The sequence below is a fragment of the Martes martes genome (assembly GCF_963455335.1).
Source record: "Martes martes genome assembly, chromosome: 14".
NCBI lineage: Eukaryota > Metazoa > Chordata > Mammalia > Carnivora > Mustelidae > Martes > Martes martes.
This window is the reverse complement of record NC_137902.1, coordinates 83,909,948-83,937,390: the sequence shown is the minus strand read 5'-3', so window position 1 is coordinate 83,937,390 and position 27,443 is coordinate 83,909,948. Positions and strand designations below refer to the sequence as shown.

Below are 27,443 nucleotides of genomic sequence, written 5' to 3'. Positions count from 1 at the left end.
CCTCTATTCTCAACAAGGCTACTTGTGCTTTGTTGAAGGAAACAACATCTCAAAGGCCCTTCTTCAGGCTTTGCTACAAGCAGACGTGCAGGAAGACCAGACCAGGCTCTGGGAAGGAACTCATAGGCCATGGAAAGGCTGAGCGTAAAACACCTTGTGTTCTGTGGGGCTCCTGCCTGCAAACGAAATGTTGGGCATCCACACAACTAGTACCAGAACCTGAGAAACAAAGACTTTTTTAAAAAGATAAAAAGATAGCAGCTCTTTCTCCTCGGGCATCACAACCAGGAGAACTTGTAAAGCCAATAAAATTTGAAATCTTGCCCGGTTTGTATTCAGTGAAGAGTCTGACAGTGCTTTCAGATTTAAAACAAAAGAGCATCCTGCGAACGAATGAATTTTTTCTTTCTTTTCTTTTCTCTAGGCCTTTCCTCCAAATGCTATCACTGCATTTTTTTACTGCAGTTCAGTGACTATATTCTTCACAATCATCAAACTGGTCAGTTACCGCCTACACCTCATGTTCGATAAAGGAGAAGTAATTCAGCAGAAGCCCTCTAGAAAGAAGGAAAAGCCAAATAAAGACAAGGAGGCCAACAAGGAACATATAACCAATCACAAAATTCCAAGGTAACCTTTCTATGAATGTTTCGTAATTTAAATGTTTTAGTTTTGGTTCAATTTTTTTTTCATGTATCAGTTGTTTATAAAAATACGCCAATATGGGCAGACACAAATATGTACACTTTTCTTCTCTTGGAGCATACACTTAAGCATAAAATTGATATTGATAATCAAGATGTTTTAACTATTAATGTGACCTTATACCAGGCTCTGGAATTCACTTGCATTAGGCTTAACACAGCAAAATATTTTACTCCAGCATTTTTATCTTGTCATCTAAGTGCTTAGTGCATGCCAGAGTAGTTTCAAAAAGAACATCTGTGTTTGTTAATATTGAAGTAATACACTGCCCAGAGCTGAAAAATCAAGTGATTCTTGAATGTCATTGTCACTATTCTTGCCCTTGTTTCCAACAGCTCCTTTAGAAAGTGCGTCTTATTTTATTTTATTTTTTATTTATTTTTTTAAAGATTTTATTTTTCATTATTTATTGGACAGACCGAGATCACAAGTAGGCAGAGAGGCAGGCAGAGAGAGAGGAGGAAGCAGGCTCCCTGCCGAGCAGAGAGCCCGATGCGGGGCTTGATCCCAGGACCCTGAGATCATGACCTGAGCCGAAGGCAGAGGCTTTAACCCACTGAGCCACCCAGGCGCCCCAAGTGTGTCTTATTTTAAAAGAAGATTTATTATTCTCCCTTACAAACAGCATTTGCATACAGTGAATATTACAAAATAGAATCTAGGGAAAGGAGTCGGTTTGGGACAATACAAAGTCCTTGTTCGATTTGATAACATCACTGCTCTGCTTCTCTGTGCTTTAGCAATAACAGGCAGATTAACAACGGCAAAAAGGAGGAAGCTCCTCACAGCCTCTCCACGCCTCCGCTCCGCTGCAGCTCCAGGGGACAAAACATAAACTCTCACCACTCCTCTGGGCCACTGGTTAGTGTGTGTTTTTTCTGTTTCTTGCTGTTCTTGTTATGCAGTGTTGATCCTGCCTAGAATGGGAGTGTGCAAAGGTAGCAATTCTAGTTGTGGACACTGCCCTCGTGCTGGTAATGTGCCACATCTCAGAGTGCAGAAGTGACCTCAGGGGAGCCCTTGGCCCTGAAATGAACACCCGGCAGGTGCTGGACACACCACGCCTGGGCTGGTCTGCTGGCTGCCCTACCCTGCCGGGCCTGTGGCTCTGGCCCGAAGAGCCTATCAGCCAACCTTGACTTCTTTCTCCCTCTCCTGCCTGTCTTTCACTGTCTTCCCCTGGGATCAGCTGCGCCACTCCGCAGTAAATCGCACCTATCTCTTGGGAAGTCAATAAACCCCTTTGCTCCACATGGACCTTACTGGGCTTTATTCGCGTCATACATAGTAGTACATTCTTCTCTCTCCTTTTTACCTCCTTAATTATCAAACACCTTTTATCACAGTGCAGTGATGTTGTTGAGAGATCCTCACTTACCTATATTTTGTATTCGGTTTTGTTATCCGTTTGATGAGAAGCTGACGCAGAGAGGACACTGTATCGTCTCTTCCCCACTTGCTGTTTGGAAACCCAGCCACTGCCGCTCCGTGTCTGCTGACTGCCTGGAAATGGGCACTGAGCTGAGTCTCCTATTGATTTTTGTTTTTTCATTTGTTTAGGAGTTGCCGGCACAGGAAACAGTGGAAGATCTCCAAGGTAGAGTGTTTATTGTCACCATTTAATAATTAATCACAGCATTATCTTCAGTGATGTGAAAAAGAACTTCTGGAAAACAGAATGTTAGGGAATTAATTTAAAATAAGAACCATACCTAAGACTGCATGGTTGCATTTCAACTTCATTTCTTCCACTCTTAACTATAATTACTTCTCACATCACATCTACTTTTCGATTATAATGTTTTTTCGGATCCTTGTCATTGTCCTTTCTCCAGTGTGTGCTTATTTCGTACGGCTCAGAAGAGCAGATAAAAAGTAGAATTAATTTACTATTGACATAGACTTTTTATCGTGGTACTTACATTGAAAAATGACAGAAGAAATGTTATTGCATTCGTATACTGCATTTCCTTCCAGCTACAAATTTTGTTTCTGGAAGTTTTCTTTTAAGCCCCGAGATTTTTATTTTCCTTCTTCACAGAGATTTCGTTTTATTATCTTTCGATTGCCTTCAGAAGACTCAGAAAAGAGTGTTTAGAGGCCTGAAGTAACTACTTCCATTCTCTGAATTTTTATTTTCTTCTAGTGGTCCTGCTAAGAGAAATGTATGCTCTAAGTTTTGAAAGTAGCATAAAATTTTATCTTCAGGAAAACAGCTGAAATTAGCACTTGGATCTGAAAACTTAAATGAAGTTCCTTTTGTCATCACTCAGCATTCCACAATAATGTGTAAAGGATTGTTCAAGTTCTTTTTTCTATATTACTGCTACCAAAAGAAGAAGTGAGCTTTAGTTAGGTTTCAGATATGTTAGTTACACACAAAGTTCCATAACAATATTATTTTATGTCCATTTACACACACACACACACACACACACACACACATTGTTTTGTCATATTACACTACTTACTCCAGCTCAAGCTATTAAGGGCATTCCTCTGCATCCTTTCACCGTCTGTTCTAGGCTTTGGACTCCACCATTCCAACTGAAACAATCCCTTCTTTCCTTCCTTGTGCTAGGAATTACAGTAGAGACTTCGCATGTTTCATTTCATTCTGAGTCATACCAAGTCAACTGTACAGGTGACATTTAGAGCCACAACTGGCTGCTAAGTCCAATGTTTTCTCAACAACACTGCACGAGAGCAATTTTCTTTTCCTTAGGCCAATCTTGTAATAGGCACAATGGCGTTCTTTTTTAAACAGGTTTCTTGAGATATAACGCAGATGCCATACCATTCACTCATTCAAAGATTATAACTCAATGGCTTTTAGTATATTCACAGAGTTGTATATCCCTCACACAGTCAATTTCAGAATATTTCTGTTACCTTGAAGAGAAATCCCAGACTGCTTAGCCATTCTCCTCAATCTCCCCGTCTTCTTCGGCCCCAGGCAACAACTACTGTATTTTCTGTCTCATTTATTGGATTTACCCATTCTGGACATTTCATATAATGTGTGATCCCTTGTGACTGGCTCCCTTCAATTACCATAATGTTTTCAGGGTTTATCTATGTTGTAGCTTACATCAGTGCTTCATTTCACTTTATTGTCAAATAATATCCCATTAAAGGGCTATACCATATTTTATTTATCCCTTCATCAGTTGATGAACTTGGAGTCCTCTGCACTTTTTTTGTTATTATAAGTAATGCTTCACTGAACATTCCTTGTTTGAGATTTTGTGCGGATGTGTATTTTCGTTTTCTTGGATATATACCTAAGAATGGCATTGCTAGATCATGTAGTAACTGTGTTTCACCATTCGGGGATCTACCAGACTGTTTTAGAAAGCAGGTGTGTCCTTTTACATGCCCATCAATACATGAAGGTCACAATTTCTCCATGTTTTTGATGCTACTTGTTACTGACTATGTGTTCAAATATAACCATTCTAGTGGGTTTGAAATGGTATCTCACTGTGGCTTTGATTTGTATGAAATTACTATTATTATTTTTAAAAGATTTTATTTATTTCTTTGACAGAGAAAGAGAGCACAAGTAGGCAGAGAGGCAGGCAGAGGGAAAAGGAGAAACAGGCTACCCGCTGAGCAGAGAGCCCAATGCAGGGCTCCATCCCAGGACCCTGAGATCATGACCCAAGCCAAAGGCAGATGCTTAACCAACTGAGCCACCCAGGAGCCCCTGATTTGTATGAAATTAGTCATTTTTCTAATGACTAATGACATTGATGTTTCATGATCATCATTATCTCTAGAGAAGTACCTATTCAACTCTTTTGCCCAGTTTTTAATCAGGTTGTCTTTTTATTGGTGAATTGCAAGAGTTCTTTATGTATTTTAGATACAAGTCCCTTATCAGATATATTTGCAAATATTTTCCCCACTCTGGGTTTTCTTGTCACTTTCTTACTGGGGTCCTTTAAATTACAAAAGTTTTTAGTTTTCATGAAGTCCACTTTATTGTTTTTTGTTATTATTGTTGCTTGGGCTTTTGGTGTCGTATGTAAGGCCATAAAGATTTATTCCTATGTTTTATTCTAAGAGTTTTATAGTGTTAATTCTTTTGGTCAGGTCTATGATTCATTTTGAATTAATTTTTGTGTATGATGTGAGGTTGGGGTTTGACTTATTTCTTTTGCATAAAGTTTATCAGTTGTCTTAGGATCATTTACTGAACAGACTATTTCCCTCCTCCTCCCATTAACCTTGTCCTGGCACCCCATTGAAAATCAATTGACCATAATGACAGTAACGGTTTATGTTTGGACTTTCAATTCTGTTCTTTTGGTCTATATATCTACGATTATGCCATCATTGTACCATCTTGATTGCAGTTGCTATATAATAAGTTTAAAATCGGGAACTGTGACTCCTCTAACACATTTTGGCTATCCTGGGTCTTGTACATTGCCATGTGAACATCAATTTCTTAAAAAAAAAAAAAAATCTGGGATATTATAAAGATTGTATTAAACCTTTAGAAAAATTTGAAGAATTGGCATCTTAACAGCAGTGCATTTTCCAGTCCATGGATTTGGGATGTCTTTCCATTTATTTGGAACTTTGAATTCTTTTGACGATATTTTGTAGTCTTCAGTGCACAAGTTTTGGATTCTTGTTAAATTTATTCCTAAGTATTTTTTTAGATGCTGTTATAACTGGGATTGTTTTCTTAATTTTGTTTTAGCTTGTCTATCACTAGTGTATGGAAATAGAATTGATTTTTGCACACTGATTTTTATATTGTACAAACTTTCTGAATGTTTATTAGTTCTAAATTTTTTAGTGGATTCCTTAGGATTTCCTATGGACAGAATGATATCACCTGTTAATAGAAATCTTTGGCTTTTCCTTTTCCAATCTAGTTGCCTTGTATTTATTTTTCTTGACTAATTGCCCTGTGTACAATTTCCAGTACGATGTTTATTGGATGTTGTGAGAGTGGACATCATTGCCTATTTCTTATCTTATGGGAAAAACATTCAGTCTTTTACCATTACATATGATGTTAGCTTCGAGTGTTTCATCGATAGCCTGTATCAGGTTGAGGAAGTTCTCTTCCATCTCAGTTTGTTGAATGTTTTTGTCATGAGAGGGTACTGGATTTTGTCAGAGGCTTTTCTGCATCTAGTGACATAATCTTATAGTTTTGTTATAGTGTCTTTCTTGACACATATTGCTTAGTTATATGGTATGTTTTTACAGTTCAAGTGTTAAGAATAGAAAACAAATGACTATCTGGTTGGATTTCATTGCTAAGCGATATCTCGGTGGTCATTTTAGGCCAACTATTTTTCTTGGTTTTCCAGGTAGGAAATTCATTATTGCCATTTTTACATAGGGTATTGAGGTATGACATGCTAATGTATTCACAAAAGACCCACTTATGGGCCACACTATAGCTTTATTCATGTATATGCAATAAGGTGTAGTTGACCAACTATCTTCTCTTGGCTTTTCAAATTTTCCTGATTGGCTTCCCTGTCAGTGACCTTTGACTGATCCTCCTCTATTGTTTCCCATGTAAAGGCTGGAGTATCCTTGGTCTTGGTCTTGGACCCCTTTCTCTTCTCCAGATACCAGGTCTCCCTTGGTGATCTTATATCTAGCTTTAAATACCGTCTATGTGATGATGGTGAGTAAATCTCTTTTTCCAGTTTTGAGCTCTACCTGGACATCAGTCTCATGCAGCCGGCTGCTTACACCCATTTCCTCCTGGATGAGTTGTCTAATTATATTAAATGGATCACCACTTGATCTCCCAGTTGCTTTCTCTAAATCTGTACTTCCTCTGGTGTTCTCCTTTTCAATAAACAGTCCCATCACAAATCCCATTATCAAAGCTTTAGAATCAAGGGGTTTTCCTTGGTTTGTCTTTCCCTCGCTACTTGTAGCTTTCATCTATCGGCAAGTCTTGTCAATTTACTCCAAAACGTATTTCAAATTTATCTGTTTTTCTCCATGTCCACCACCACTGGCCTAGTCCAGAACACCATTATTCATCAACTGCAACAGCCTCTTCCCTGGTCTTTCTTCTTCCATCTTTTTTTCTTCATGAAGAAGGGGTCTTGTAGTACCCTTCTCTTCTACGAATTTTCTCATACTTCTGCACAGTCTATCCCTCATACAGAACCTCATACAGGGTTCTATTTAACAACCTAGTTCAGGTCATGTGCCCCTTTGAAAAACTTCTGCTGGGTTCACATTATTCTTAGCATAAAATCCAAGCTGCACACTTTGGCTTATACATGGACCCTGCCAGGCTTGCTGATCTCTCTTGCGAGTCTCATTCTCCCTTTGCTTTTTCTACTCCAGCTCCATGGACTTTCTCTCTCTTCCTTAAACACGTCAAGCGAGTTCCCATCACAGGATCTTTGCATTAAGTCCTTATCTGTTTTAAAACCTGGGGTGATCTTTCATCTGTCAGGAGATGTCTTGGTTTATTAATCTGTACAATCTCAGTTGTGTGGTGTGGGAGGTAATGAAGCAATAAAAATCCATTATGAATGTGTTCTGTAGACACAACCCAACACCTTGTTCCTGAGGCCCTGCCTGGTGGTTTGGATTTGTCATGCAGTATTTTCAACAAATGCACTTGATGTTGGGCAGTCAAGGAAAGCCTCTTTGATGAGACAGTATTCAGGTTGAGATCTGAATGGCAAAGTAAAGGAGGCACACACACACACACACACACACACAGGCCCTGTGAAGGAGTAAAGGAGGGTCAGATCAGGACCCAGAGGGTCTGGGCTCTAGTCTCAGCTCCATCAGTAGTTGGTGAACTGGGACAAGTTTCTTGACCCTTCTTTTCTTCTATTTCCATGAAAAGGTGTCTACTCTGTAGTAGGATAACCTGCATAAGGTCACTACAAAGTGAAATAATCTTCACTGTTATCATTAGCTAACATTCTTGAGTGTGGATAGAATAATAGGCTGGTTTCTTTGGAGGATTCAGTGAGTATGAACTATGGTTGTTCTTCTAGAACTCTGTGCGATCCAGTTAGGAAGATAATTTTAATCTATAAAATTAAGCTATAGTTTAAAAAGCCTATGGTAAGCAAAGTTTAGTTCTATAGACAATAATTGCTTAAGGAGTTCGGAAGAAAGATTATTTGTGGTTTAGGTGATCAGGGGAAGTTATATGTTGAAGGAGAGATATGAGAAAAGCCTTGAGTGGGGCCTTCAGTGGGTGAGGAGAAAGAACATTCCAGGTGGGAGAGCTATGCCCAGAGTTTGTGCTCAATTCTTTCTCCCAATGTGTGCCTGGAGGCAGAGGAGAGGAAGTGTTACTCCTGCCCACTCTGGGCCTCCTTGGGCCTCCAGAGAATAGTCCTCATGATAGAAGGGAAGGAAAATTGAGGGTATTTACTAATCGAATGACCATAAAGCCAGGCAAGAAAGAACATCCAAAAGATTACCCCATGATTTCAAGCTTAGGAGAATTAGAGAATGAATGACAGGGTCATTAACAGGTACAGGGAGGCTGAGAGGACAGAGCTCACTTTCGGCCACCATCGTAAGTGTGTAGTCTTGCAGATGCCATTTAGAAATATTGTGAAAATATATGAGTCACATGAGAAATGTAAGGTTATTATTTTCCTCAAACCAAGGCCCCAGCAAGCCCATGGCTAAGCCCTTGGCCTGGCGCTTCCCATGTCTTTCCTTATAGATCCTTGTGGCAGTCTTAAGAGGTTGGGATAATTATTCCTTTTTTACCGATAGGAGGTTGAAGGTCAGAGCAGGGGGAAGGTTTCTCCCTAGGGAAGGTTTGATAATTTCCGAAGGCATTTTCCATTGTCATGATTGAGGACAGAGTTGCTACTGGTATCAAGCAGGTAGAAATCGGGGTGCTGTGAACCATCCTACAATGCGTAGGACAGCCCCCACAGCGAAGTTTCCTCTGGTCCAAAATGTCAGTAGCTCCACAGTTGAGGATCTTGGTTTAGAGGGATTAGGTGATTTGCCCAAAGTAACGTGGCCAGTAAGTAGCAGAGCCAGGACCCCTCCGATGGGGAGTCCCGAACACGGTGTTGAAACCAGTCGGCCTCCCAAGGCCACAAAAAGAGCAAAATCTAAAAGCCTGAATTATTACTTTAAATGCAGAGATTTTAAGAGCAATTTCACAGTGGAGGCGATATTTTAAAAATAAGCATCCAGTCACACTGGTTGCCGGCGGCTCTTAGCTTCCTTATCAGGAGGCCTTGTGCGGGGACATGAGTCATCTATCTCGGCAGCTAAGCGAGTTCCTGCTGTTCGTTTCAGGTGTCGTTCTCTCCGAAGACCACGCGGTGGCACCAGTGTCATCTACCTCACCTGGTATTAAAAGGGAAAGCTCACCTGTTTCTAAAGAACGCGGACCGGACCCCGTGACCACGCCCGCAGGACCCAGGAGGCCAGCTGTGGCGGAAACTCGAGTCAGTGATACAGGGAAGGAGAGAGGAGGCAGGGGGCAGCCCCCTTTCCGCCACAGATCCGAGGGCGGCTTAGTGGAGAAGGAAGCCTTGAAGAAGTTGCCACACCTGTCCTTGTCTCAGTACGACTTACTAGAAACGGATGTTTCCTTCCAGCCTTGGGGCAGTGAGAATTCAGTCCTGAGTCCGGAACCTGTGATTTATGCTCAGGGCTCCTTACGGGAACAGTTGCAAAGCCAGTCACCTGCGGACAGCCTGAGCAGCAGCTGCCCCCAGTGCGACACGGTGATCGCCAGAGCTGCGCGCCAGCCACCGGATGCCACCAGGCACGGGGACCCTCCCCGGACCCGGGACGCGGACTGCTCGGACAGCGAGGTGGCCGTCACTCTTATTGATACTTCTCAACCTGGAGACCCACTGAGTCTGCATGAACCCATTAAAATCGTCATCACCATGAGCAGCACCCCGAACTCCATGACGGACCTGGAGAGCTCGCTCCACCTGAAGGTGATCGGCACCGAGGGAGCCGGTTTGAAGTCCGATGCAGAGCCGGCCACCCCGGCGGCGGCCAGTCCTCCCAACACGGAGCCGGTAAGAATTCCTGTCATCACCCTGGAGCTCTCCGAGGACGGGGGAGGAGGCGCTAAGTGTCCCGAAAGCAACGGCAGTGACAGGACCCCAGAGAGACTGATGGTGGAGGCGTCATCCAATCAGTGTTCTGGCTATGAATCCGGGGAGGGCGGAAATGCCGCCAAGGATGGCAGTCCTTCCCCGGGAGGCCGCGGCGAAACAACCCCCCTCTTCGCACCTCACGAGGCCCCGGCGTCCCAGGGGGCAGAGGAAGGGCAGGCTAACCTTGACCCATCGTCTTGTAAAACTAGCCATGAAAAGAGACACACCCGGGTTCTCAGCGTGGACAGTGGGACAGATGTCTTCCTGAGTCAAAGTTCCGCAGAAGTGATCAACGATAAAGAAAAAACAATGCCAACTTCCAAATCTGACCTAGAGGCTAAGGAAGGACAGATACCAAATGAATCCAACTTCCTGGAATTTGTCTCCCTATTAGAATCAATCAATACTTCCAAGCTGACGGCGTCCGGCCAGAGGAATGGCCCAGGAGAGCAGAACCAAGACAGCGGGCTTGTCGGAGGTATGGTTCCACGTCAGCTGGGTCCCGATGACGCAGAGAGGCCATCCCTACTTCATGAGCTTCTGTGATCTGGTTTTGCAAGTATCGGGTCACTGCTGCTCGGTGATATTATTGGTAATTGCCAGGTGGGCCGGTACGAAGCTGTGGGTTGAGCGTGTGTAACACTGGCTTACTCCTGCAGGAAATTTAAGGCGGAGTAATGAATGTTTGGCTTCCCTAGGAGGCAACAATATTTATTTCCAAGGAAATGAGCAATTATATTTTATCACCGCGACAAGAACTCACCGGAGAGTACTCTCCCTTTATGGAGCAGATGCATGCTGGGAAAGCTGATTGTAAAGGGCAGTCCTGTGAGCTGAACCCACTTTCCTGTTGAATTCCATTTTAAGATCCTTGTGTGCAGAACTCCGCAGTCATCCCGACTTGTCAACATAGCTATAACAAACACGCAGCCCGCAGTGTGAGCCAGGCACTGTTCTGAGCACTTCACGTGTATTCACAGGAATGACTGTACATTGGGGTTTGCCCCCGAGGGTCCTCATGTACCGCATGTTGCCACGACAATGAGCAATAGCACCGCCTTTCACCCTCAGGGGCGTTCCCAGTTTGAACGATGGATTATGCAGCTACTTACCTCTTAACTCATTTCTCTCCATAGAACCTTACGCGATGGTGCTATTATTTCTCTTTTGCAGATGAAGCTCGGAGAGTTTCACTAACTTCCCAGTGAGTCTAGGAAGTCTAGAAGTACCAGAGCTGAGCTCTGATCCCAGGCAATCCTGACCCAGAGCCAATGCTCCCACAGGCTCTACTTCCTTGAGGAATGTCAGATTCATTTCTTTTCAGGTTGCTTCGTGTCCCTGGGCTCAACAGCCTCAGTGGCAAAAGGGTGTTACTGGACTAGAGTTTTTACAAAATCTTTTAACTTTGAATAATGAAGTCTTAGAATATAGGTGAGGTTCGGGGGATGAGGTCCAGAGCTGATGACCAAGAAAGAATTCTTGAGACATCTTTGGTGCAAAAGGGTGGTTTATTAAAGCAGGGGGACAGGACCCGTGGGCAGAAAGACCTGCTGCCCGGGGCTGTGAGGGGTGGTCCATTATATACTTGCAAGCTGGGGAGGGTAAGTCTCTGAGGAATTTTGGAAGCAAGGTTTCCAGGACCTCGAGGGGCTAGCTATTGTTGGGAAAAAGGTTATTCTTACCAGCAATAAAACTTTTTCGTGAGATCCTATAGATGTATATCAGTGGGCCATATGCTTGGGAATGATTGTCATCATGAATCTTGGAGGGTTTAGCGATAAAGTTTCCAAAGGAGTTGTTAGAGTAGAGTTCAGGAGCCTGGTGGGGGGTAGGAGTCGGTCAGGCTAGGATTGCCCTTTGCCCTTAGCGAAGTGTTAAGGTGGGGGTCGTTGAGTCCCCAGAGGAATGTCACTCTGCCTGTTCCAAGGGCTTGTCAGTGGGTAAGGAAATTTAATAATTTTCTTCTGCCTCTGTGTCCCACATCATAAATGTCCACGTTCCTGTGATTTTTGAGTACATTTCTGCTTACGTGTCTGGTAAAATAGTGTCTCTGTGGTAAGATCGCGCGCTGGTAGCCGCATCTGCACTTGGCAGCGCCTTTCTTTTGCTGTAGCTCTTAGCCCTTAGTGCTAGAATTGTCCTTTTGCCCCGGCTGGTCCCTGCTCTCTGGGACAGCCAGAGGCCCCTCTGCCTCCGTGCTGGCATTGGCCAGCAGATCGCTCATTTCTTTGGCTTCTCCGGTGCTCTGCCGAAAAGATTACTGCACTTGCTAATTGGCCCACCTTTGCTTAAAAACACATTAAGTCTGGGTATTTAACTTATGTAAAGTGAATGTATTCTTTGTTTTACTATGTCTATATATCTAAGATTTTCAATAGAGAGTAAGAAGAACAGGAAAAATTCAGACAAATATTTTAACAAGCCCGAGCAGTGTAAGAAAGCGTTGGTTACTGGGAGATAAAAAATCTTTCTGATACAGGATTTAGGCCTTCATCTGTTTTATATAAATATTCATGCATCTAGATTAGCACCGTCCGACGGAAATAGCCCCCTATCTGCTTGTCCTGTACAGTAGCCAGTAGCCAGAGGCAGCTGTTAAAAACTTGAAATGGGTATTGTGCAGCTGAGCAACTGAATTTTTAATGGTATTGAATTTAAAGAGCCCCTCGTGGCCGCTGGCTGCCGTATTGGACAGCGCTGACCCATACACTGCGTCTGCCCAGGACACAGTGTGTATGGTGGACAGAGCACAGGCTGCAACGCCTCCGAGCCCAGGGCCAGGTTTTGGTTTTGCCGTACCGGCTGGGTGAGGTTGGACAACTTACTAACTCCGTCTGAGTCACAATTTTTTCAGTAAAGCAAGAATAAGGATATATTACAGATGTGCTGTGAGGACCCAATCAGGAAAGTATGTGAAAAGTCCTGCTCCTTGATCAATTTCAGCCTTTTATTCCGAATTTCCCCTCAGGCCATACATAAGATTTATTGGATTTGTGTTCTCAAGTTCCTGCGCTTCTTGAATTTTTCAGCCAACCACACTTAATCCAAAGAGTATAAAATTGGAAATCGAGGGGTGTGCAAAGAAATTAGGGATGCTATAAGGTTTTCTATAGAAAGAACAGGCTTGATTGTCCGGTGTCTGCGGGTACAACAGGGAGGGAGGAACCGGCTGGATTACCTGCCTCCTCCAGGGAAGGACAGAGGCTTTTAATTGAAGGATGAAAGAGAAGGACACAAGTCTTTTAGTTGTTGGACGGCAAGAATGAAGGGTGGCAAATTAAATGCTATTTCCGTGGTGCCTTGTGTCTTTGCGATCGATAATATCTCCCTGCTCCTTGATCACTACATAGTAACTTGCTATGTGTTGGAATCTAAAAACCCAATTTCAGAATGTGTTTCTAAAACAACATGACAGTGTTGAGTGATATCAGCAGCCTAGGCGATGTGTCCTCATCTTTCCCCTGCTTGATAGCGAAATGATGCTTGACCTTTACACGATTGTAATATACATGATTTCTCAGTTCTCTCTATGGTATTCTTATATTTCCAACCCCGGTCCTCTCCGCAAAGGGCTTTATGATTATCCTCAGGCCTTGGGTATATATCAAGGTTCTAGGCTATGAAAAACCACCCTCTTATCAAAAGCCTTTAAACCGTGTTTTCATTTTGTTTTGTTTTGATTCACCTTTATTTTACTCTGCGGGAATAAACCAAGACCACTCAAATGAGAAGAAGCAAAGGCAATACGTTATTCAGAGCTTGCGACGGCAAGGGAGTCAGCCACTATTCCCCGTGTTTTGGCAGAGACTCAAAGGCAGGAGGAGGAGTGGGAAAGCTTTGTAGTGGAGAGAGGGAAGGCTTCAGGTGTGCTCTGACCGGAGGCTGGGGAGCTAGAAGCAGGCTAATTAGAGCATCCTTTGGGATTGGTCATGGGAACGTATTTGGTTTTCTTTGGCTGGAAGCAGGGACAAAAATTAGGGAAGCTCTCAGTAATTAATCAAGTCCTGGCCATTTTGCGCCAATTATTACAAGGGTAATTGTTTGGCTTCCTGGACTGTTTGCTAAAAATAATGATCTGACTTCCTACAAGTCTGACTTAACACATCGTATGTTGGCTTCCTGGGCTGGGCATCTGGCCATTACCTATTTCATATTCAATCTCTTCTAGAATTTCTGAGAAAATAATCATGAATGTAGGTAGAGATACTTTTTGAAGAATTATCCAAAGTTTGGAAGAATGGTAACAACCTAAATTTACTACAATAGGGGTCTAATTCAGTAAATTATGCTGTATCAATGTAATATTACCTAACTACCATTTTTAGATGATATAGAAGAATATCTACTCTCATTAAATATCTATTGTACTTTAACATAATCATTAAGTATCTACATTATGACTTATTTTTTATAAAACAGAAAAGTATATTTGCCAAAAAAAAAAAGATGGCTGGTGTACTACGTAGGAAATTGGCTCCTGTTTTTAGCATGGTGGGGTTCAGAGTGATTTAAAATTTTTTCTTTTCTGTAGTTTTAAATTACATACAATTCACGTGCACTGTTTTTTATAGGCAGGAAATTCTTGTTAATGTGTTATTTTCAAGGGAAAAAGGAACACAAGTAGTCCATATGTTGCCATATGTAATGTACCCATTTAAGAGAAGAGACTAACATATGAGAAAGAGGCATGAGCAATCGAGTCCAGCTACATGCAGTGTGAGGGGGAGGGCGGTCTGCGATGGCTTTCTGCAGTTACATATGCAATGTGATCACTGGCCAAAGCCACTTGTTATGATAGCACTTTCTCACAAATGTGTTTCTTGAAAACTGTGAAAACTTCTATCTTGACAGGCTGTCAAATGAAAGGCAAACATTTCTATATCAAAACGATTCTAATGGTATTTTCACAGATGTGCTGGGAATGTGTATCTCCAGGACTCACATAGAAACCAGCAATGTTTCTCTCGAAGTCTGAGGGTGAAAACTTTGTTATATAATAATGATGTGATTCATCATACCTCAGGGTAGCCAGTGTCATTTTACTTGTTGAGGGTCCCGGCGGATCTTGGTGGGCTTTTCGAATGGCATGTCTCGAAAGGGCCTGAGGTTCAAACCACTCACTTGTGTTCTTTAGACAATTTCCTTGGAGGAAGGTAGCTCTTGGGATCTTTGGTCTTGGGAGTAGGGCGGTCATTGTAACCCTAAAAACAACTGTTGGGATATATATCCTCAGACAAGGAAGGGCGGAGCCCTAGCGGTGGATTCTGTTGTGCGTAGTGATGCAAGCTAAGACTTACTTTGGCCTGTTATTTAAGGAGGATCGTAAAAACTCAAATGACCACAATCTGTACCCATTGCTCTTGGCATCCTTATTCACCTTAAAATACTCTCAGGTCAAGGAACAGGAGTACGGCCTCACTGTGTCTTCCACGGGGCCAAGTTTGTTGTGTAAAGTCAGCCAGACTTGAGTGTCTACCTTATGGAGGGACGGAGTCCGCCTTTACCTTGAATATCTAGACCTGGAGAATGAGTGAGAAGGAAGGATTGATAAAAGATTTTTTAAAGCGGTAAATGGGACCTTGCTCCAAAATAGCCAAGTTTGCTTATGAAGTTGATTTTCCATCTGATGCTGTCCGTTTATGAGCTATCAACCTTTCAAGCCCAAGTAATCTAAATGGGTGATTTTCAACCAGCTAGGCCAGTGGTCACTGGAGTTATGTCGAGGGAATCCCAAAATCTGCGCATAAAATAGATGCTGTCTGTAGAGGTCTACGTAACTTGTCTCCAACATAGATACAGTTACGTTTTTCAAATACATTTAGGTATTTCATAATTAATAAAATTAAAATTGATTGAAACACATTCTGAATTCATCGCAGCTATATAGATTTTCTATCTATTCTTTTTTTTTTTTTTTAAAGATTTTTTTATTTATTTGACAGAGGTCACAAGTAGGCAGAGAGGCAGGCAGAGAGAGAAAGGAAGGGAAGCAGGCTCCCTGCTGAGCAGAGAGCCCGATGTGGGGCTCCATCCCAGGACCCTGGGATCATGACCTGAGCCGAAGGCAGAGGCTTTAACCTACTGAGCCACCCAGGCGCCCCTCTATCTATTCTTGTTTCAGTTTTGGTACCTTATTTCCAAGCGCCTTCTCATTAATTTCTTATTTAATATTATGTTCACACACAAACCAATGTTTTCCAGATAACGGCTCCCATGAGAAAAAGGAGGAAATCCAGGAAAGTGAAAAGCCTAATGGACCCAGTTCCAAGCAAGGAAAACCGGACATGCAAAGTCAGGACCACACCAGCACCAGCCCCGCACTCACGGAGCCTGCCAAGATCACGACCCTGTGAGCGTAACTTACTTGCTTAGCTTCGTGGTGGTGCAGAGCGTGCAGAGCTTCATTTTACTGGCTGCTTCTTGTAATGGTTTGTTAAGGATGAGCAGGAGTTCAAATGGTGTCTGAAACGTCTGTATATGTTAAGTTTCCAGGGCAGTAGACAGAGACAAATAATCTACCGGGTAACTTCCCAGCAAGATAGTTCTGTCTTGCAAGTCATCAGTGGGCCTGAGACGTCTGTGCAAGATGAGATGTCCGTGGACGCTATGCATGTCTTCATTGATGAACATGGTAAGTCTCTAGAGCTCTGCACTAATGAGGAAGAGGGGATCAAGCTGGGGGCTTTCTCAGGCCCACCTGGTCCCTTAGGCTCAGCGTTAGACTGTGGAACAGGAAGACTTAGTCCTGTGTTGGCTCACATGTAATAATGTTCTTAGAGCAGAGTGTGCTCCCTCCTGCCTCAGGGCCTTTGCACATAGCAGATCCCTGTGCTAACAATGTGCTATTTGTCCTTCATATCTTAATTCTAAAGACAGTTATTCAGGAAAAAACTTCCCTGGACTCCCCAGACTTAATCAGGTTCCTATGCTTTTCAGTCTCTGAACACCTTATCCTTCTCTTTCTTTGATACTATTATAGCTTCTGATTATTTATTGACCTTTGATTTGATTAATGATGTTGTCCACCTCACAACTGTGAACTTAGGAAAGCAATGCCTAGCACCTAGTAAATATTTCTTGGATGTATGTTGAACATCTGAGCTTGATATATATTTTTAGTGCCTTGTTATAAAAAGGATTTAAAATAGAAAAAGAAAAAAAGAAGGAAGGAAGGAAGGGAGAAAGAAAAAGAAAGAAAGAATATTAAGTGGCAAGTTCAAAGTTCTGTAGATAAGGGATATATAGGTCCTTGCTTTTTCAGGATGGGTCTTTTAAGTCCCTTATAGATCAGTTAATGTTTGTTATTTTACTCGATAAATGATCCAGGTTTGAATCATAAACTAGGAGGTTACCGTATCTGCAGAACAGTGGTTTAAGGACTGAAGTGCTTTTGCATCTGCAGAAATACAAGGGAGTCTTTTACATTATAAAGAACAACATTAACACTTCTATCAAAGCCTCCAGGGGGCTGCGGTTTGTCCTTATTAATGTACCTCTTGGTGGCAGGAGCCTCCAAGTTGAGGTCCCGTCCTTCAGTCTCCATTCCAGCTGGTTAATTACACTCCTGTGTCACCTGGAGAAGGTATTCCTAAAGCCTCTTCCGGGGGAGACCACTGACATTTACAAAACGAACTGGTTTTCACACCTCAGCACCCTGAACCTCTTTAGCAGGCTAATTTAACTCTACAAATTAATTCCATCTCTGGCTTTTCCTCATTACGGGGCTGACACACCAGTCAGCTCGGGCTGCCCCAGGGCTCATCGGAGAATTCTGAGGTGGGGATGGCCTCATGCACGCCACCAAGCAAAGTCACACCTGATAAGCCTTTGTATGCGCATGATACAAAAACTCCCCAGTTATGGCTCACGCCGGTGGGACTGACCCATGATGAAACAGCGAACAGAAGAGAATATGGTGGACCCTTGAACAACAGGGTTTGAACTGGGCGGGTCCTCTTGTACACGGGCTTTTTTTGGATAAATACAGTGCAGGATTGTGAAAGTATTTTCTCTTCCTTGTGACTTTCCTAATAACATTTTATTTTCTCATTTTATTTTATTTTCATACATTTAAACTGTGTATGAGTTGACTTTATGTTATGGGTAAGGGTTTTGGTCACCAACAGGCAGGCTGTTTGTAATTAAGTCTTGGGGGAGTCAAAAGTTCTATGTGGATTTTCAACAGTGTGGGTGGTCGGTGCCTCTAACCCCTAAGTTGTCCCAGGGTCAAATGTATACAAAAGTGAATTAAGAGATAGTGCAAAGTAATTGAAGAAAAGCTGTTAAGTCTAGGTAACTGAGGCAAGCTTGTCTAAGCATGTTATTAGAGAGGTATGTCAAGAGGATTTTCTTAGTTAAGTTACACATCCTGTGGAAAAAATAGAAAGAATGGACCTAGATTACCAATGATTATTATTAAAACAGTCTAAAATGAGTTCCCTCTGACGTGACAAAATTTAACTGAAATGATCAGATATCAATAATTGTCTAATATTCTTTGCTGAAATTTTGTGGTTTTCCAGGGGAAATTAGATCCTGTTACTTAAAGTCTGGCAATCCGAGAGAAGGCCCTTTCCAGCACCCGCCATCGAATTATGACAGTTTCTCTCATGCTCGGTAGGTGGAGGTTTGGTTTCAGGTTCCAGAGCTGTCGTGTTGCTGGGGGACATGCAAATTCCTCTGACTGCAAATGAAGTGAGGATCCTGGTGGAGGGTGAAGGTGTTAATCCGTCTGTACGTGTTAAAGCTTTGTGGGTTTCCTGTGCGAGAAAGAAAATCTGATGTTGTAGAAAAATAAAAAATAAACTGACCCGTTTTCATGGTAGCTGCGTCCAACAACGAATGTCAACTCATAAACAGGAATCCTATGCAAACAGTAGTGCTCCCTTCAGGGAAGACGTTGTCGCAGCTCGAGAAGAACACATTCTTAAATGTGTCCCGAGGAACGGACCGGAAACGTAGTTAGGGCTCATCTGCACTGGTGAAGGCTGGCTGTCTTGCAGATAGGTGATCTGAATATTTGTTCTTTTCTCCTTCCTTCAGAATGGATTGACTAACTTTCTAAATTATGTTAATTAAGTTGATACTAAATTAGGTTGTGTCTCCGGAACATGGCTGGGTTCGTGGCAGCGCTGGGCGAGTTGTAGGTCTTACCAGTGGCGGACTGAATTCATTGTTCATTCTGGACTTCAACTTTCTTTCTTTCTTTCTTTGAGAGAGTGGGGAGCACTCACATGTGCCTGAGCAGCGGAGCTGGGGTGCGGGTTGGGAGGAGAGAGGAGGAACCCAAGCAGACTCCCTGCTGAGCGCAGAGCCCCGTTGGGGCTCAGTCTCATGACCCTGTGATCATGACCTGAGCCAAAAACGAATGCTCAACTGACTGAGCCACCCAGGCGCCCCCAGACTTGAAGAGTCTTTGAGCATAATCCATGAATGTGCCTCTGTGGCTTGCCCTAAGCGTGGAAGTACCTTTCTCGTGTACATGTCATTAGACTTGTGTGTATATTTGAAGACTTAGGGAGTCCTTTGTGGTGCCGTTGGAATGCCCTGGGCTTCACACCTGGAGAGTTCAAAGGGAGTTGTGGGAACCTTGATTCCAGATCCCGTGGCTGACGGCCCCTTCCCAAGGTCAAAGTTCCCTTCAGGGGTGTGCCCAGGAAATTGAAGGGGGAACCTCACAAGGGCCTGGAAGAAAGTTCGTCTTTGACTTTGCTGTCTGCTCTCCAGCTGGGATGTTGTTTGCCGCCCTTCCAGGGCGTTCCCCCCTGCAGTCCCTGCTGCGGGAGAAGCTGGGGTCGGCCTTTGGGGCAGATCTGATGGGTGCTGCGGGCGGTGGTTCCCCCAGGCCCCACTGACGCACCTGGGCCCCGACCCTGAGTCACTCCCGTGGGGGAAGGGCATGATCTCCATCACTCACCCTCTGCCTCCCTCTGCCCGCACTCCAGTCAAAATAGACAGAAAACAAAGTTCTTCTCCAACCAGAAACATGGCAAGTCTCCATGCAAATCCCCACCCGCGAGGAGAGGGAGGTTTGCCATCCACACCTCGGCCCCAGCCCATGGGACGTTTCGTGGCAGTGGCTTCGTGGATTTAGAGCTCTAAGATGGCAGCTTCCTCAAGCCAAATACTTAATTCTGTGTGAACACAGCTTTGAAAGCTGTCACATTTTTTTTTTGCAATCCTTACTTGGAAGCTGTAGTGTTTTTTAAACTAAATTTAGAACAATTATCACGCCCTTATCTATTCCAAAATAAAGGTACAAGACTTTCTTATTTTTATTTTCCTGGACAAATGTACTTCACTTTCCCCCCCACCCCCGGTAGTACTTTAATTGCATTTGCCAGTAATGCCCGTTAGCATAAGGCCACATATCCAGAGCCTCAAGAGACTAAAAATGTAGCGTGTGCAAATCAGAATCAGAGAGAATGTCTACAGGGTTTCCAGGAGGCCCCACCTCCTCGGGCCATGCCTCTTGGGGAGCTGCTCTCCGACTCCCGTTCTCCCCTATGTTCTTCCTTTTTATTAGACTTCCCCGAGGTCTGGCTTTCTTTCATCCCCCCTGCATTTCCTCCCCAGATTCGAGCTCTTTTGTGGCCTGCCCTCCATTCCCAGAGCTGCCCGGGTTTCAGTCTGCCACAGGGCCTGTCCTCCGAGTTCGAGGGCTTTCTGCCCGGTGAGGCCGGGGCTCCACACAGGTGCCGGGGGCTGCTGCACGTCTGTGCTGAGCAGCCCTGCGTAGCCACGGGCAGAGTCTCGGGTCAGTCCTTCCCGAGCTCTGCCTTTTCCCATGCACACCGCAGCGAGACCCCTTCCTGGTGCACACGAGACAATCCACGTCAAACAGGCCTCATCACCGCGCGGATTTGGGGTCATTCAACAGAGGCATCTTGTAGATGTTTCCAACGGTGTCGTGTCTCTTTCTCTACCGTTCCCCCATTCCTGTGTTTTGATACCACTGTCGGACATGTGCTCCGGTGTCAGAAGATGCCTCCTGTAGCCTCAAGCCTGTGTTTTCTCCTCTCGTTCAAGTCCAGTGAGGACACCAGGCCTCTTTCCCATAAACCCCCGAGGAGTCCCCTTGAGTCTGATAGGTTCTGGCTGGGCCCCGTTTCCGGAGCCCAGTTGCCAGGGCAAGGACGTGACTTAGCTCTACGCTCAGCTGCAGAGCTGGATTGTAGGTTCCACAGAGAAAGTCGTGGGGGCGGCTCTGCAGAGGGAGGTTTGGAGTGAGGTGGACGGGGGCAGGGCAGCAAAAACCAACAGGTGACCCCTGAGGACTCTCTGTTCCTGGTAAAATTGTTCGATCAGATTAATTACCACACTTCGTTAAGGAGAATGATGATCAGGTTTTGGAGAAGCAGCTTTGCCCTCAAGAAAAGCTTCGTATAATGTCCCTCGTCATCACTAACGTTTCTCGGCTGTGACCGTCCCCGCGGAGACTTCTTGGCTCACCACCTCACATGCCACATTCTGTCTCTGTCCACCTGCCCTCTCTCCGAGGCACTTTGACAGGACACTGGTTCTTAAGAGCTCTAGGAAGGAATGGCACCCGGCCACACATAGCTTGTCCTCGTCGCGCTTCACAGGTAACGTGGGATAATATACGTGTTTGCTCTCATGCGGGCAGGCCGGTGTCTGAGATGATCCGTGTTCCCCAGACGGTTGTGCTCTGAAATAGGTTCGTCATTTAGAGGGGACTTGGTTATGGGGTGTTGTGGCAATTCAATGGCTCATTTGGGCCTAGGAGATGGACCGGGCTTCCTGCTTAATGCTTGAGAACAAAAGTCAAGTCACTTCACTTAGCAGAATTATAGCATCGACGCGGTTCCCTCGGTGGTTCTGGGAAAGCGGTTAAGGGGCCGCCATCTGTTTAACTCATGCAGGAAAAGCGGCTCATGCTCCGCAGAGTCAGATGATCTTCGGGATTTAAACTGTTGTTCCACGGGCTTGTGCTGGATATCCCGGCGGTCTCAGAGTCCTCCCCAGGTCGGGGGACAGTGAGAGCTATGCCACCCATCACGGGAGGCTGTTGCTTCGGATTCGTAATAAGCCTTGGCTTTCATGGCAGCTCATGATAGAATGATGATCTGGGTATCTTTGAATCGGTTATACGGAGGAAGAACTATTGTAAGTAGGGTAGAAGCAAGTAGGCTGTTTCAACAGAGATATTTTATTTAATATTTTATTTATTTGACAGAGAGCGAGAGAGAGGGAACACAGGCGGGGTGAGGGGCAGAGGGAGAAGCAGACTCCCCGCTGAGCAGGGAGCCCGATGGAGGACTCGATCCTGGGACTCCAGGATCACGACTGAAGCCGAAGGCAGACGCTCAACCGACTGAGCCACCCAGACGCCCCTCAACTACAATACTTTAACCCCCATGTTGACACACCACTGTGTGAGGGGCGCGCATGGGAGAGAGCGTCCTGCCTGTCTCTAAGGTAAAGGATGGTACCCGAGCCGAAGGCCACTGGTCACGTGCAAGGCCACAGGTTAGGATTTTCCCACCTAGAAGGGCCAGGTCCCTCCCGCCTCGCACCTGTGTTTCGACACGCCTCTTCCTGTGCGGTTGCGGCCGTTCCTGGCCCCGAAGGAAGCATTTCCCGGCAGTAATTCTGGTTGTGGCTGCCACCACTTGTTAAACACGTGTCAGGTGCGAAGCACTTGGCTGAGTCATGAGTCACCCGATCTCACCTGCACGACAGAACGGAGGACAGCGATACTCGCTCCATATCACAGCCCAGGAAGTAAGACCGTCTAAGAAACGTGCTCGGCCTCAGGGGCTGGTTCGTGGCCTCTGGACACGGAAATCTCCCTCCCTGCTCCTCTCCGCCAGCGGGGGCCACAGACTCAGAGCTCCGTGGCTCCCAGGCAGGGAGGATAAACAGGGGAAGCCGGCCCGTGGCAGGGGGTAGGCGTGGCGGCCAGGGCCGTCCCTCGGAGGGCGTTTATCCTGTCTGCGGGGGCTGCTGCTTCTCCTCCGTCTGTCTAGGCCTGATCCAGAAAGCCCGGCCCGGCCAGATTTTCCAGTATTTTCTGAAAGGAGCCAAGAATCCACACTTAGATGTAAAATCTGTTTTATTTCACGTTATTGGTTTTAATTTAATTTAATTTTTTTTTGGCAATACCACAGGCCACAGGTGATGTGTGTGGCTGGCTGTGGCCCGAGGACTCCTGGTTGTCCCTCCCGCTCTGAAGCCCAGGCCTTCACCCCGCACCCTGTGTCCTCCTGGGGAGCAACCCTTCCTGCAGAAACATGCCCTATGGAGATGCCCTTACGTGGTCCCCAGTGCGTGTCTGGGCAGGGGTGTGTGCAGCGAGCCTGCTCCTCCACACCCCTGCGTGGCCCTGTGCCTCCTCTCTCCGCTCTGCGAAACCCACACGAGCCGACTCTCAGCCCTTCCTCTCTAAGCATCGGCTCTTCTCCGCCTTGATGCCCTTCTCTATCCTAGCGTTTGGAATAATCATCTCTCCGAGCACAGATGACACTCTGCCTCCTTATGCTTCTTTATCTGATCCGTCCCTTCCGCGAAAATAAAGCGACTTTTCCATGTCGCCGTTAGAGGAGGACTTACCACGTTCCCTCTGGCACTTCATCCATTTGGGTAGGACTCGCGTCTCCCCCGACAGTAGCGGCCTGGAGAGAAGTGCGCCGTCAGAGCCCTCACGCAGCCCTCTGCAGGGGTGTTCCCTAGCCACTGAGCGGAATCAGATCCAATCACTGCACATGTCGTGGGCAGGCCCGTGGGCACTCCGGACCGGGCGCAGACCGGCAGGGCATTACGGGAGCCGGCGAGAAGCCGAACGGGAGGATCGGAGTCGGCCGCGGGGGCCGTGGAGACTGGTCAGGCGGCTCACACTTCGTCCTCTGGGGAGCAGGAGCCATCTGACCCCTTTGTAGATAGAAACAGTCCCATGTACGTGGCACTGATTATCAAGACAACATCATCAGATGACACCATCCCCTTGCGAAGGTCGGAACGCAGGAGCCAGGAGCACCAGCGGTTTGCCTGGTCGTTTGAATACAGAATCTGATCTTTTTTTTTTTTTTAAGTGGGGAATGGAACCCCAAAACCCTCAAACTAAAACTAAAAAACCCCACAGAACCCAAACAAACCTGCAAAATGACTGTTTAAACCCACGGCTCATAGAAATCAGAGATTGGAGCTGAGATTAGATGTTCCCGTCTTGTACTCCATTCAGTTGTGAGGCGGTGGCTCTCTGCATCCACGTGGAAGGGGGCTGTGGTGGGACGTGGGCTGTGGTGGGACGTGGGCTGTGATGGGACATCAGGATCCGGAGTGGCCCGGAGCACGCAGATGAGCGTCAGTCTTAGGCGGATCGAGGTTTTGGTTCCCACACTCATGAACTTCTTGGTTGACATTGAGCAACTCATTTAACCCTCTTAGGTATTAGTGTCCTAATCCGTAAATGGAAATAATATAGTAATCATTGCACTGGCCTTACAAGTTAAATATAATAGATGTCTACAGTGCTTGGGATGGTACCCGCCGTAAGGACCTTGTTATTATCTGCAAACACAAGCGGTGGGCCAGGGGCTCACGTTCACTACGGGCCTTGTAGAGCTCAGCATCCTGACTTTACCTGGATGGAAGCCTTCCCTCTTGGGCTTTTTTGAGTCACTTTATGAGATTTTCAGGTGGCTCAGTACTTTGCGCTCTCTCTGTCAACCCGTCGTATTCCAACATTTGGAACTCTGTCGTAATTTCAGAATAGGTGCTTCAATATTGTATCTCTGGCTTCTCACGCCATTAAATGTTGAGTTCTCCCACTGTAGTAAATACAAACTTTGATTTTGAACTTGGAAGGATTCCTAGTTAGGGCTGTTGCTAAGCCATTCAGCCATGGAAGATATTGGAAAAGCAGTTTTTTCCCTGTGAGGCAACTTCAGGGACTGGGATTGCCTCCAACTAGGCCATTAAACCACCGATTCTTATTATTGGCAAGCTAGCCGTTCCTCTTTGCCATTGTTCAGTTGCCGTGTGACAGTTTTATATCCTCGACTCTCAAGCATGAATAGGGAATTGTTTGCAGCGCAACTTCCATGTCTCTTTGGGGATTCCTGGAGGAAACCAGGAGAGGAAACAAATTTCCCTCCTTGCTCTCACTGTCATTGTGGGAACCGGTGCATTTCTCATTAACCTCCAAAGAAACATAAGCAGCGTTTTCCGGTTGCACAGTAACTGTCCCTAAGTCCGTTTGGTAACACTCTCTAACAGAGTTCTGCTTTCCCCGGATCCTAGAATGAGGGAGCTATGGCTTCAATGGCAGCATTTGGAATGGCTACTTACAGAAACTTGCAGAGGATAAATTCATTACCCCGCACATAGGACCGATTCAGTAGCTCAGAGCCCAAAATGAGCTAATCTACCTAGAAAGGTGTAGTCACTAGTCTTCCCAGAAAAATTATAGTTGATGTAGGCTCTCTGTTTGGAAAGTGTGTCTTATGTCTAAAAGGTTCCTTGCAGACTGGACCTTTGTTTACTTCCTCTGTAGGTCTTACAATTAAAGCTTGATAGTTTCTTTTCTTTGTTCAGCAAAGATTTACATCTCTTTTGTCTATAAATTCTCCCAAGTCACATAGCAGAGCTTTCTTCTGTGAGAGATATATAACCATGCTTCAGTATTAATCTGGCTTTTCCAGTGTCATAAACGATTTAATGAAAATGCATACAAAATGCTTATTGTTTGCCTTCCAGTGAAACCTGGTGGGAAGACATAGTATTTACACTTATTTTGAACATCCATTATTCAAAAAGTAGGCGCAGTAGTCTGCTGAATGGGAGACTCATTCTGGAGAATACTAGTTTAGATTTTATTTATTTGTTTGAGAGAGAGAGGACGTGCCTGTGCACACACGAGTGCAGGGGCAAGGAAAGGGGCAGAGGGGGCAGGAGAGGGATGAGCTGACTCTGAGCGGAGCGCTGGGCTCCGTTCCGTGACCCAGAGACCAGGACCTGAGCCTAAGCCAAGGTCTGATGCGTAACTGACTAAACCACCCAGGTGCTACTGGGGCGTCCTAGTTTATAGGATTTTTACTGGGGGATTTTTGTACCTCAACTTGTTTTTAATTGAAAAATTGAGTAGGTTGGGTAATAATGCAGTGATTTATCTGGATTCACTTGCTTTTGGCTTTTATTTGCTTTTGAATCCTTGTAGTACTTATCGAAGCAGATTTTGTTCTGGTTATAAACTAGGCTTATTTTTGGACACTGCTAAGTCTCTAAACCCATTGAGTACTATTCTCCAAAGGTGGATCAAAGCTCTGCACTTACTCTTTGTTGCCTCTTTAGAATTCTTACTCTTGTTGACATTACCAGGCTTTCTGACCCTTATCTCAGTAAAAATTTCCTTTTCATTGGGATCAGCTCTCAGGAAAGACCTTTCAGGCCACAGTGATATGCCCCTGGTTCCCAAAGAAGTCAAGTAGCAGAAAGTTGTCAAAAATAATCCTCTCTTTCAGAATTCTTTTTTCCCCCTCTTTTTGTTTAGTCAGAAGAAATAGTGATCCCTGGTTTGGACTGGCTGAACTAGAGTACGGGGTATTGAAGTTAGTCAATTACGTCTTCAAAATGTGGAGAAAAATGTGAATTCTCCCCATATTGGATCTGCTCAGTTCTGTGTCCCATTCAGGTATAAGTGGAGAAGGGAAACTCTAGTTATAAGTGTTTCAGAGTCTCATTACTATGTTGACTTGCAAAGTGGAGATTTATGGGTGTACTGCTTTAAATTAAAAAAAAAAAAAACACCACTTTTGGGAGATCTTAGTGCTTTTGATCACAGGAGGTGGGAGTGATCTGGAAGAAACCAGGGGCTTGTCTTTGAAGAGTTTCCTCCATTTCAAATGTCCATGCCCTCCCTTACTCACTCTCTGATCCTTCCACTCTGATCCTTATTTCAGTGTCTTGGACACAGGAGAGAGAGATTAAGTTTTCATCCAGGCACAGAATCATAAGGAGGGAAGGTTTGCGAGGTTGATTGTAGAAAGACTTCTCTGCGTCCCTGGGAAGAGGCCTGCCGCGCCTTGGGCTTCTGTTTTGGTGGCCATACCCCAGACTGCCACATGGTGGCAGCAGACCCCAGGTTGGAGGCCCTGTCCCGGTCTTGCCTTGAGCTTGGCTGCGCAGGTGAGTTTTTACCCTTGAGTTGTTTGCAGACTTTAAATCTAGCACCCCTGTTAAAATTCAATAATAAAGGTTATCGTTTTCAAAACGTCGTTGCTTTACTTAAATATCCTACATATTGAACATGTTGCTTGCTGTGACTTGCATTTTTAGGATGCCCCCCTGGGCGGTTTGTTCCCGGGGTCCCCCAAGGAAGGCTGAAAAACAAGGGGGATGGACAGAAAGAGAGGCCTCCTTCTCTAGAGGGTGGGCCATAGTTTTGGAGATCTTGGGAAGAAGAAGAATTTCAGCACTTTTTTTCCCCACATTAATGGGAAAATATAGAGGAAGCGCATGCATTTTGATTGCTAATTGTAGAAGGCTAGACGAATGGAATGAAACCTGGGGTGGGGGAGGGGTACAGTATGGTCTAACACTGTCGCCATCGATCTGAGGCCCAGCTCTGCCCATACGAGAGTCACCGTCCTGGCCCAGACCAGCTTCTAG

At 45.1% G+C, this 27,443-nt stretch overlaps 1 protein-coding gene across 2 annotated transcripts in view; it reads left to right on the top strand.

The window, feature by feature from the left end:
- PCNX2 (pecanex 2) overlaps positions 1-27,443 on the top strand; it is a gene marked incomplete at its 5' end in the record, with an annotated part of 286,590 nt that overhangs the window by 28,147 nt on the left and 231,000 nt on the right. For both annotated transcript variants that reach the window (XM_080822822.1, XM_080822823.1), the window contains 7 exons: positions 425-630; positions 1,446-1,566; positions 2,266-2,302; positions 8,995-10,293; positions 16,017-16,164; positions 16,301-16,446; positions 18,338-18,431. In XM_080822822.1, coding sequence (XP_080678948.1) covers positions 425-630; positions 1,446-1,566; positions 2,266-2,302; positions 8,995-10,293; positions 16,017-16,164; positions 16,301-16,446; positions 18,338-18,431 — 2,051 coding nt within the window. The remainder of the gene's footprint in view (positions 1-424; positions 631-1,445; positions 1,567-2,265; positions 2,303-8,994; positions 10,294-16,016; positions 16,165-16,300; positions 16,447-18,337; positions 18,432-27,443) is intronic.